General features: G+C 37.1%; 1 protein-coding gene across 2 annotated transcripts; it reads right to left on the bottom strand.

Annotated features, from left to right (window-relative positions):
* Window positions 1-293: 293 nt before the first annotated feature.
* Window positions 294-12133, bottom strand: srsf11 (serine and arginine rich splicing factor 11). 2 transcript variants are annotated; one of them, XM_026930587.3, is made up of 12 exons: window positions 11693-12133; window positions 9897-10030; window positions 6163-6272; window positions 5995-6084; window positions 5847-5896; window positions 4607-4740; window positions 3734-3815; window positions 3514-3627; window positions 3213-3284; window positions 2879-2971; window positions 1741-1900; window positions 294-1658 (listed from the first exon to the last, which is right to left on the bottom strand). In XM_026930587.3, exons 1-12 carry the CDS (start codon window positions 11812-11814, stop codon window positions 1488-1490), a joined length of 1332 nt encoding a protein of 443 aa, XP_026786388.1. In that variant the 5' UTR covers window positions 11815-12133; the 3' UTR covers window positions 294-1487. The 2 variants fall into 2 exon arrangements, with proteins under 2 accessions (XP_026786388.1, XP_026786389.1); XM_026930588.3 differs by lacking the exons at window positions 9897-10030; window positions 11693-12133 and adding an exon at window positions 6470-6588.
* Window positions 12134-12523: the final 390 nt, after the last annotated feature.

Genomic DNA, 12523 nt, shown 5'->3' on the forward strand with positions numbered 1-12523 from the left:
TAAAATTAAAATTGACCACAAGTCTACAGTTTAGAGCTTAACTGAGGTCTAAAGAAGCATCTGAATCCTGAAGCGTGATAGATACGGATTAGAACTGAACTATTCAGAATGCAGAGTATCCAGAATAAGTAACACCTTCTTTTATTATCCTAAATGCCGAGTCCTTAGTTTCAGTCCTGGAGTCCAGAACGGTTTGGTGATTTCCTGGCTCAGACACTTGTAAATATTTCAACTCACAGAACTCAGACTGTTCTGGACTTGTTACAGATCAAACCATTATCACCACAAATAAATTAAAGTAATAAATCACAAGACTTGAAGTTTTATTTTCAACTTTCACAACACTGCAAATAATAACCATAATTAACCATTCTCTAAGGAAATCTACAATCTGGGGATATGGAAAAAATACATGGCTGTGCAAAAAAAAAAAAAAAAAAAAAAAAACCAAAATGCAACAAACATATTTGACCAGTAGGCTTGTGCGATATATCGATTTAATCATCTCAACAAATCCAATTTACACTCCCATCTGCACGGTCAGTAATAATATTACTCTCTCCCATATCTCTCTCCTTCTTAATCCTGAAATGGTGGAAATGTTTCCCCGTTCCTATTGGTTGTGGATGATTAAATTGTTTAACGCAATTGTTTTAAATGGTAACCTTCGAGCAGGGAAAAAAAAAAATCAAAATCAAGCCTACTGACCAGTAATATTCACAGTAACATTAGCAGTTGTAACTTTAAATTAAATCAGAAATTAAAAAAAGCCAAGTGCAGTGTTTTTTCCACAGCACCCCTGCAAACACTCCCCAGCTTTCGACAGTAAGAAGTGTCACACGCAGCACGTCAGATTTTTATATATGATTAACTTGTGTGAAATGGAAAGCGAGTCAGATTTGTTTAATGAGAATAACTAATCAGCACACAAATATTCCGATGATAGATTTTTACACTGAAAAAAGTACTGAAAGATCGATGGCAGAATATTAAAAGAATTAAAACTACATTTTACAGGTGAGTACAGCAGTATTTAGGGAGATGTAGTCACATAAAAGGAACATTCTAGTGAATGTGATGGAAAATATCCCGACATTATTTTTTCATCAATAACATCAGCTCCGCAGTGAATAACCTTAAAGTGATAGTTGTGACGTTAACACAATGCTCCTTTTATTCCAAATGTAGCTGATCAGCCAGACGTCTGAACACCTGAATCATCACACACACATACATACACACACACACACACACACACACACACACACCTCAAAACACATCATTTGGCTCATTCCAGTACAAAACTAAAGGAGCAGACTGTGGACACCAAACACGTCTGGTCTAACTGACTACATTTGCTGTAAGGGAAAAATTAAAGAAACTTAATTTTTGGCCAAACTATCACTTTTAATTTATAACCATAAGTGTTACATGAGCAAATTTTTTAAAAGGTATGTCAGAATCATGTGCTGCTCCTGTGCATGCCATCAGTCACTCATGTCCATGTCTTCGTCCTGCTGCTCGTCGCTGTGTTGGTCTGACTCTCCCCTCCCAGCGCCGTCGGCGTGCGGAGACGGCGCCATGTCTGGGCTCCTTTCCCGCTCTTCCTCATGTTCGCTGTCGTAGCCCTGCTCTTCTTCATCATAATCCCGGATCACCTGCAGGAGAGACACGAGGCAGACGTAAGCTCGATGTTCAGGTTCTAAGTCAGAGATCAGAGAACTGTAACGTTTCATGGACCTTCACGTCGCTCTTCTCGCCGTCTGACTTCCTGTCTCGCTCCTTCTCCTTGTCTTTGCTCTTCTTGCTGGTGGAACGTTCTCTCTTGTCTCGGTTTTGGTCTTCTTTTCTGTCCCGGTCTCTTTCGCGTTCCTTGTCCTTCTTCTTTTCCTTCTTATGCCTGAAATAGACAAATTTGATAAGTAAATACAAAATATCATTTACTTAAGATTATTTAAGACTTCTTTGCCTCTGACTTATCTGTTACTTTTTTCTGGAATCTACTTGGTCAGAAGGTGTTGATTTATTTTCTATTAAGGAGCTGCACATTTATATTCATTTTAAACCATATAAAAAGGACATTTTTATTTAGTGTTTATGGAAGGAGTCTCCAGTGTCAGCACTCTGTAACAGTCACTAAGACCAGAGGCTGGTTTATAGCCACTCTGATGTTTTGCAGATTTTCCACAATATTAAATGTAACTGTAATTAGATTTAAAAAAAGAAAAAAAAAAAGTATTAAGTACTGTTCAATAATAATGTACAAACCGAAATCATTAGCAAATTGCTGTGGTTATATAATAATTTATTATATAACTTTATTTATAATGTTGGGCAGCAACTCTGACCACCATGTCACTGATTATTTTTCTGTTACAGCACACCCCCAATTTGTTTTATTCCTTGCAAATCTTGTTTCTACCATGGCCACATTTCGGCAATATAAAACTGAGGTTTTAATATATTTTGATGCTCAGAAGGCATTAGTTTGTTCTGTTCCTTTAATTTCTAAGCACTGTAGCCTATAAATAATTCCTTTCCACGTAATTAAAAGGAATACTTCACCTGCAACATAAATATTAGTCTATAACAGGAAAGGTAAAGCCAAATAACTGAGGAACTAAAAATACTAAAAATAAATATTTTAAAAAGTATTAAGTGGGCTTTGATCAACTTTTATTTGATATTACTCTGTAGCTGCAGGGACTTCATGCTAAGTCCACAAACATGATAACGAAGGCTACATTCCAGTGTGTTTAAACAGTACATGGATCGATTTTTGGTGTCTCTACATAAGAAAATAATATGTTCATGGTATGTTATTATTCCTAAGACAAGTCATAGTTTTTTTTTCTTCTGCTGAACTGCCGAGCTATACCTCCTGGGAGAAGGAGATCTAGAGAGCCTCCTCTTTGGAGATCTGGACTTTTTCGGTGAGTGGGAGATGCTGCGGCTCCTCCTGTGCCGTTTGCTGAAGGAAAGAGGAGGAAAAAACCCACATTTAATGAATTAGGTTTTATGCTTGCAGCGCAAACTGCACAAACTAAAGTTCTTTTATTCTTAAGATTCTTCTCCTCTACCCTCTCTGAGGCAGTGACACATAGAATTGCACAATCAATCTACCACTATGTAAACAGAATTCAGTCTCTCATATTCAAGCCAAACAAAAAATTAAATGTGTGTCACATGCCGTAAGATTTCCTGGAACCTACCGGCTGGTGCTGCGGGAGCGTCTGCCACTGCTGTAGCTCTTCGGAGGAGTTTTCGAGCGCTTTCTCCGATCCCTACGTGAAGAAAACAAATATAATGCTTATTGATTAGCAATTTGAGGACAATATTTTAGCTCAGTGGACATTTTTAAAACTTTTCTAGGGGCATTAAAATACAATTGCTTGATTGAACTTGGTGTCATTTGGCTTGGAAAGTGGCTTTATTTGTCTTTCTTTCTGTCTTTAGTTCACTCATTCTTTCACCTCAGTCAGTGTAATTTTACATTTCTCTTACTCCACCCACCTTGACCTGGAGCGCTTCCTCTTGTCTTTAGAGTGAGATCTCCTCCTGCGGGGGCTCTTAGACCTCCTCTTGCTCCTGGAGCGAGACCGTCGCCGTGACCGGCTCTTGGAACGCCTGCAACAGACCATGAGTTTGCAAAATAGCACCAGCATCCCACCATGTCACGCGCACACTGCACCACTCTTACAGGCACAACAGTGTGGAAAGTGTTTTCTCAAACCTGTATTTGGAGCGAGACCTCGATCGCTTCTTCCGTGACCTTGACCTCGACCTTGAATGCTTCCTTTTGTCATCCTTCTTATCTGAAAAACACATTTTAATAAAATGATGCAATGCAGTCTAGGGCTGTCAGGTTTCTTTTAACGTTATAATTGTGTCACTTTCCTAAGCAAAAAAAAATTGTCAGGAAAGCAGTATCAATTTTATCATAAAATAATTTATTAAAAAAAAAAAAAAAACTCTCAGATTCATTTTTGATTTATTTAGACAGCAATGGCTCTGTTGATATTTCTTTTTTATATTTAAAATTTTATACTTCTTAGGTGACCTAGGATCCTTGTTAAAATGCTTTGTGTGTGTTTTTTTTGCCCTTAATATCCTCTAACAGACAGGCTAAATCCCATATGCCTTCTGATTCACTATATATGTGCACTACATAGGGTATTAGGTAACAATTTTTTAGAATCTATGTAGTGCACTGTGTGCTAAAAAGAGCAGTATTTGAAATTCAGCCACAGAGAAAGAGCGCCTCCAAGTGCTTGAATTTGATTTTCAGTATAAATTTGATACATCATTTTCAAATAAATTGAAGTAGGCCATAACCTATGAATTTGCTCATATGCATTTTCATGCTTATAGTAAGCCTTTTTTGCCAGAATGTTTGGAAATGTCTTTCAATAAACTTGCATTAGGATGTGGGAATTAAAAGTGGAGATTTTCTGTCCTTTGACTTTAACACTAAATCGGATTCAGTATTAAACAGTGCAATTCATTTGAACAGCTCTAATATGTCTCTGTGCAAAGGTATTTTTCACTCCTCTGCTGTTTCACAGGTTGACTATAATAATGTTTCTAATGATGTACTAGCACTCACTTCCAGGCTCGATGGCAGCCGAGATCAGAGACTGGGCCTCTCTCACCCTCTTCATGGCCTCCTCAATCTCCTTGTTCGACGCATCTGCCTTTAGTCCAGCGTTTAGGTTTAAACCAGCAGCCAATGGATTTAACCTGTAATAAAATAGCAACACTGTAAGCTAGACTCCTTTACTCTGTAGTCATTTATCAAGGGTTTGGTCACAAAATACATTACTACAGAATATCCCTTTTACCCCAGATGCAGTCGATTACAGTGTTACTGATTAAAATGGACACAAGGCACAATGCAGAGCTAAACACAGCTCCATCTTGAGGCCAAATTGCTTTAATCCTCAGTTTGGTTTTGGTCTGTACCAGGAAGGTGAAATCTTCAGGTGAAATATTGTAGTTCCAATTTGTATTCAATCTGTAGTTAATCCCTATCCCTATTATTATTATCAGAGTATCTCTGGGATTTTAATCAAACATGTCATTGTTTTAAATGGGCTGTGCGTTCACCTGTCTGGAGAGATTATGCCATATTTTACTTCCTATAAAATGACCAGCAGAAATAACCCCAGAGGAAACTGTATATATCCTGTCCGAACTGACGTGCTGGTAAAGATTTATGTTTCCCTGTGGGGAAAGAGGTTTTGCATGCTCTCTTCAATGTAAAGACAATTTAGGAAATGGACTTTCCCATTGTCTCATGCTGAAAACAAAACTATATTAAAATGCAGGAGAATTAAAATGCAGACAAATGGACTTGTCAGCGGTTGTAGGGAAGTTATTGAGTTCTTAGCACGGCTACAGCCTATATACTCTACATGTCATGGTCATATGACCTACTAATGATCACGTACACTACAAGCGCTTATAATAAAGGACAAAGCAATCAGTTTGTAATAAAATGAGGTGGATGTAGTATATGGAAATTTAAGTGTACATCATGAAGAGCCCATTTCTTTGATTTATACATAGATCCCTTATCCTGTGCGATCATAATTACTAACGTATGACTGGAAATCTTATCCCGTCTGAATAGCACTTTAGAAAGCAGTCTGCACAATGCTAAACTGAATGCTACATTGCAAAACTAAAAAATAAAAGCAAACTTTGGACACCAAACATGTCTTTCTACACTTGGGGTAATAGGGAAATTTATATTTGTAATTATCTGGGTTTTTTTTCCCCCTAAATGGTTCCTTTAACATCCTAGATATTTAAAAACTAAGACACAGAGCCCTTCAAAGGCTTACTTGGGATCCATTGACGCCATGAGTTTCATAATCTGCTCCGCCGACAGAGACTAAAGATAAAACACAGAGATGTTTTAGGTTTGGTGCAATGAATAAACATAACTACACAGTGTTATATTCAAGAGCTTTGAAAAGAGCTTTCACTGACCTGAGGGTTCATATTGGGTCCAGGAATGCCTAAAGCTGCCATAGCATCCATGCCAGGCCCACCCAGAGAGCCAAGAGGAACACCACCAATCTGTCACAGGAGACACTTGGATGGATAAAAATTTTAACAGTGTGTCAGAAGCAGGGACAGAGAATGAGCAATGCTTACAGATGGCACTGGAGTGGGTGTGGGGAGAAGCCCGCCGCCTGGCAACATTCCTGCGACGGCGTTGGCTGGAGCCATCAGCGACAGAGCTTTGGACTCATCGGGGATCACTCCTGCAGGTCAGAGACAGAAATCAATCGCTCTGTTATGTCTGTTCCATAAAACAGACCCAGAAGCCTTAGAATACAATCTAATTTTGGCCAAGTCTACATTTGCACTTACATCAAGGCTCGATTTTCAGAGGACCTTTTACAAAATTGCATGATACTATAAAAAAATGTCACTAGACACACTGCCAAGATTTTATCACCTGAACTTTTTCTAAGTCATGAACCAAATGTAAGCAAGCACACAGCCGGTTGTCCAGGGGAGCTGCTTTCAATTTTCATTAGCTGTTTTATGAACAAGCGACTCACGTCGACTGCTTCGCTATAAAGCACACAAAAACATCAAAATAGACAAAACAGAGTTTATGATTCGGGATCAACATCAAAGGACAGTTTCATTACTAATGGACTGACTTACCCTACATACTGGACATTAGCGAAAAAAACAAAACAAAACAGACTTCGATTGTTTTTTTTTTTTGCAGGGGGCTTTTGCTGGCATCCATTTTATAGTTATCTGAAATTACTTATGATAAGTGTAGATGTGTGTGTGAGAAACACTGAGGAACACCAGCAGGAGAGGACAAGTGTGACCTGCCAGCAAAAGCCCATTTTTTATAACAATCAACAAAAGAATTCAATAATGGATGTTGTGTGAGAATCCATGGGGTCAATCTGTAATCAACATTTTACTGAGAGTGAGAGAGACAGCAATAAAGAGAGAGAGAGAGAGAAAGAGAGAGAGAGAGAGAGAGAGAGAGAGAGAGAGAGAGAAAGACAGAGTGAGAGAGAAATAGGACGGGCTGCAGAGGATAAAATTGTTGGATGGCATTTTCGGCGGGGTCTGGTTTATAGCACTGGTAGAATCAGGGACAAACAACTGGAAAACACAACAACAAAGAAGAAAAAAACAGAAAACCACCATTAATACGGTTCTCAGGCTTTTTGGGATTCTTGTGGAAAAGATAAATAGAACATTCTACACCAAAACTCAGCAATCTTTCCAACCTGCAGCGCCAAATTAGAAAAAAAATTGTGGTGGCCGGGGAAAACCCATTATCTGAATTCTGGAAAACAGCCAAAAAAAAAAAATCTGTTTCTGGTCAAAATTGAGTTTTTCTACCAAGAAAATATTTTGACATTTGTAAATATATTTTACAAAAAAAGGCTGTGGAAAGTTTTTTAAAAGCTACTTTATAACCTTACCTTGGCATCTTCCTGCAAAGATCACATCGGGTTTAACAAACACAGCGGTAAATGCTGTCAGTCTGCCTAAAGACATCTAAACCTTTGCTAGCTAAGAGTGCTTTTGTCACATTTTGATCAAGCTTTTGTATAGTTACATGCCATAATGAATTGACCATTAGGTTAATAAATTTAGTCTGTAATCAGACACTGTGATTAAAGGCTGTGAGTGACTTTTACCTCAGGTGATGATACAGAGGCTGCGTCAACACCTGGCATTAACATGCGTGTGAATACAAGTGTGTCTCAATGCTTCCCGAACAGCAGTGAAGGACCAACTAACAGACTTGCGTCACTGCCCCAATGGGAGAATACATCATCATTGGGAGACTGTTTGTAAATTGTGCTGAAAGGTATAGCTCTCTGCGGCAAGGCTAGTGGATAAAGGTGACGCTATAACAGCAGAGATAAAAGCAGCTGCTTTTCATAGCTTCTGTCATCTCATCTCTCATTTATTTATAAGCTTTGTTAGCGTTAGACCATGTCATTAAAACTTTTGAAATAGCCAGTAAGGCGCAATAAATGTGCTGGACAGCCTTTATCCAGTGAAAACAATGAATGAAATCAGATCACAAGTTGGTTCCTGGAGATCCATTCATAATGCCAGGTGGGAACAGCTATGCGTTTGCCCACTTGTGGATGAATGTTAATGCCAGGTGTGAACAGGGCCAGAGATTTCTGTGGATGATGCTGATAATCAAAGTGAAAACTCATTTCCCATTGTAAACTTATAATTATTTTAAATTTGGCAGTAATGCTTTTTCATAACTAGATTAGGTTATAAATGTAGAGGGAAGCATTTATCATTGGGCATCAGATATATTCAGTGGAATTGGAATGGAAATTTTTAAATGTGATTTTATCCCTTATCATTTTTAAAATGCCAGAAATTTACTTGTGGTTGAGATATATGCAAAAGAGAAACATATTTCCTTTAAGGAAAGAGAGAGTAGCTCTCAGAACTACATATAGTAGAAAATGATAAAATTTGACAGCTTTCCCAGACCACCACACATATAGGTTGAGATTTTTAAATATCATTTTAACGATGAATTTAAGTAAAAAATAATCATGTGATAACTAATAACCCATATAAATGACAGACTAGCCTCCAATCATATTACTGCATATTAAAAGAATGCAGCGAGCAAGCAGCAACGCATGCAGAGTCAACCTACACTACAGGGCCAAAAGTATGTGGACACCTGACCATCACACTCATATGTAGTTCTTCCCACAGACTGCTACCATAAAGTTGGAAGCACACAATTGTATAGAAAGTCTCTGTACGCTGTAACATTACAATTTCCCTCCACTGAAACTAAGAGGTCCAAACCTTCCAGCATGACAATGCCCCTGTGCACAAAGCGAGCTCCAGGAAGACAAGGTTTGCCAAGTTTGGAGTGGAAAAACTCGAGTGTCCTGCACAGAGCCCTGATCTCAAACTGATCACTTCTGGGATGAACTGGAACGCCATCTGCACCCCAGACCTCCTCATCCATGCTTGACCTCACTAATGCTCTTGTGGCTGAATGGATACCAATCCCCATAGCCACGCTCCAAAATCTAGTGGAAAGACTTCCCAGAAGAGTGGAGCTTATTATAACAGCAAAGGGGAATATATCTGCAATGGGATGAGCGCATATGGGTGTCATGATCAGGCGTCCACAAACTTTTGGCCATATAGTGCAACATTGTCTCTTTGGCTGGCTTAGACTTAGAGGCTACCTGCTGCTGACTGACCTGAAGCTTTTAGGTATGTCGTGGATCCATATTTGCTTAACCCATGGGTTCTCAGCGACTCCATTTTACGGGATCAGAATACTCAGGAGACATATTTGAACATGTGCATTTCATCCTGGCTTTACATCCAACTTTACACTACTTGATTTATATCCACACAAGAACCCTTGACCCTGTGTCCCATATAAATAAATACTAGCAAATGGTTTGGGAAAACCCATTTTACACCAAATTCATTAACTTGATAAGAATCCAATGAGATTTTCACTTTTCTAACCAACACCAGAGCACGTGCTTTGTTGCAATAGGCTACAGACTGAAATATCGCTGATGAGCGGTTTAGATTATGGACGTAAACAGAAAAAATAAAAGCATGACCATTGTATTTTGTTCATTTTATTGTATATTCCTGCAGTCGAGTCGATTCAGAGTTGAATCGCTTCAGACGTGTTTAAAGAACAGCACTGAGAGGACACACACCAAGCTTCCATTAAAACACACTAAATGTATATGCATATGTGCAAGCACTCTAAAAAAGGTATATTTCTTTCTAATCAGCTTATTCCTACTCATATATTTCTTTGCATACTGATTTCACTTTTTATCTGTTGGGACATGATTGCTGTGAGGATAGACACAAACCTTCAGCGAATGGGACGACGATCAAGGCTCTGTCCACGAAGACTGTGTTCGTCAGATGCTGCGAAACGCCAACTGATTCAGATTCGAGGAACTTTACAAAACAGACACGGGAAGTCACAGGCAAGGGAGAATCACTGGAAGAAAATATAAAGGCTTTTGCAAGACGTACGTATAACGTTTAGACACACCTGCTCCCAACAAGCCATCTTAAATCTCGTACTTTCCGTATAGTTTATATCCCAAATAACTCACAGTCGCTCCATGTCTATACATCCTACCTGAACTGCAGTGCAGCCGGATGTTTTTGTACAGGTGGAAACGACAAAAGAAAAGAATACAAGTTAGCTAAATTATTATTATAAATAAAAATAATAATAAGGGCTGGTTTTACGTTTGTGAGCTATATGGAAACTATTAAAATTATCCTATGTACACTGAATAGAAACTATGTACCTTTAAAAAGATGTATTAGAACCAGTAAAGCTTTTTTAAAATTATTATTATTTTTATTATTTATAAAGTTTTCTATCATATATATACACAGCACTTGTCCTAGTTTAAATTTGCATTTAGATTCATGATTAAAGCTGACATTTTTAAAAAAATTTTTTAAACTGAGCTTTAAATTAGGAAACATATTAGTGTTACTGGGATAATTTAAACACATTTCATAAAAATGACCAGAATTTTTAAATATATAAGTATATAAATAAGTGAGAAAAAAAAGTAAGCAAGTAGATAGAGTATATAACTGTCTAAATATGTAAATAAGTAAGTAAATAAGCTAAAAACTAAATAAATCAGTCAGATAAATAAGTGAAAAACTGACTATATGTAAATAAAGGAGTACGTATGAAAATAAATAAGTAAATAAATCAGTAAATAAATATGTAAAGATCTGACTAAATATGTAAACAAGTCAGTAAATAAATAAAAAAATAAGTAAGCAAGTAAGAATAAAAGTAAATTATTTGGTAATAACCGACTAAATATGTAAATAATTAAGTAAATAAGCTAAAAATTAAATAAATCAGTCAGTAAAATAAGTGAATAACTGACTATATGTAAATAAAGGAGTACATAAATAAATAAATAAGTCATTATATAAATATGTAAAGAACTGAATAAATATGTAAATAAGTGAGTAAATAAGTAAAAAAAATAATAAGCAAACAAGTAAATAAGTAAGAAAATAAGCAAATTAGGCAGTATTAACCGACTAAATATGTAAATAAGTGAGTAAATAAGTAAAAAAAAAAAAAGTAAGTAAACAAGTAAATAAAAAAGTAAATTAGGCAATAATAACCAACTAAATATGTAAATAAGTGAGTAAATAAATACGCAAATAAAGAAATAAATAAAACAAACAAACAAAGAGGTAGATATATAACCCTGTTGTATTAAATCTGTGTTCATTTCTGGAAGTTTTAGGTTTTTTTTTATTTTACAGTCTAACATTAATGTATATCTGTTAAGAAAAGTCGACATTAGAAAGATACATTTATAAATTCGCTTTTATTGTTATTAATTCGATGTTTTCGACTAGTTATAGCTCATAATTATTTAAAGTACTACATGTGCAGCAGTATGCTACATCGATACCTAGCTGTGCTAAACAGCCTTTGGCTGCATTCCAAATGCCTCTCTGCTCCCTACTGAGTGCACTACATAGTGCGTTAAAATGAACAGCTCCTGCGCCTTATGTAGTGCGCTCGAGTTTCACCAGGCATCCGTTTGGAACTCCGCCGTTAAAGCGACGTCTTTAAGCGCAGCAGAACGCTGCAGTTTGTACTCACTCTGGTGGGAACAGTTTGAGCTCGTCGATGTTTCCCAGGAAGCCGAACAGAGTCCTCATCTGCTCCGAGGTCGCGCTCGGAGACACGTTGGTCACCTGGACCACTTTAGTGCTGGAGCTCATTATTATTCTTACTGTTGTTATTCCTCTTAGCCGAGCAGCTAACGGTAGCCACCTAGCTAGCTAGCTAACTAGCGAATGAGCCTTAGCTCGTGAGAGCCCGAAATTTCAAACAGCTCGCGCTTTCAACGGTCAGGTCATGCGCGCGTTAATGTGTCTCGCGCACACTGCAGTTCGTTAAATTCAGATCCAAAAATTTTTTATGCTAATTTCTTTTTTTTTCCCTTTTCTTTTTTATTATTATTATTATTATTTTTATACAGACGACTTAACGCTCTACAAATGTTCCTGTTTTCACCAGGACCTCCTCAAGGCGAAGACTGAAAGTTTAATCTAAACATTTCAAAATAAAAGTCCTCTTTAAAAAAAAAAAATCCTCTCATAAAGAAAGTGTTATCTGGTCAATTGATTTTAATTTTGTAACGAATGAAATACTTTGGAGCATAAAAAAATAATTAACAGCCACTCCACATCATCTAACCAACCCATCGTTGATTGTTTTTCTCTAACAGCCTGTCTAGAAGTGTTTTATTCTTCTTACACTACAGCTATTTTTCAGCAATTATAAATTTTAATTTATTAAAGAATACACTATGCATATGTTTTTATCCATTTGTAGTTACAGTTAATGTTGTGGAACGTCCATGAAACAAGTCACTGTTATCACTTGCGTTATCGCATCTATAAACAACTATAAACTCTTGTCCTAAAG

The sequence above is a fragment of the Pangasianodon hypophthalmus genome, chromosome 11 (assembly GCF_027358585.1).
Source record: "Pangasianodon hypophthalmus isolate fPanHyp1 chromosome 11, fPanHyp1.pri, whole genome shotgun sequence".
Classification (NCBI taxonomy): Eukaryota; Metazoa; Chordata; class Actinopteri; order Siluriformes; family Pangasiidae; genus Pangasianodon; species Pangasianodon hypophthalmus.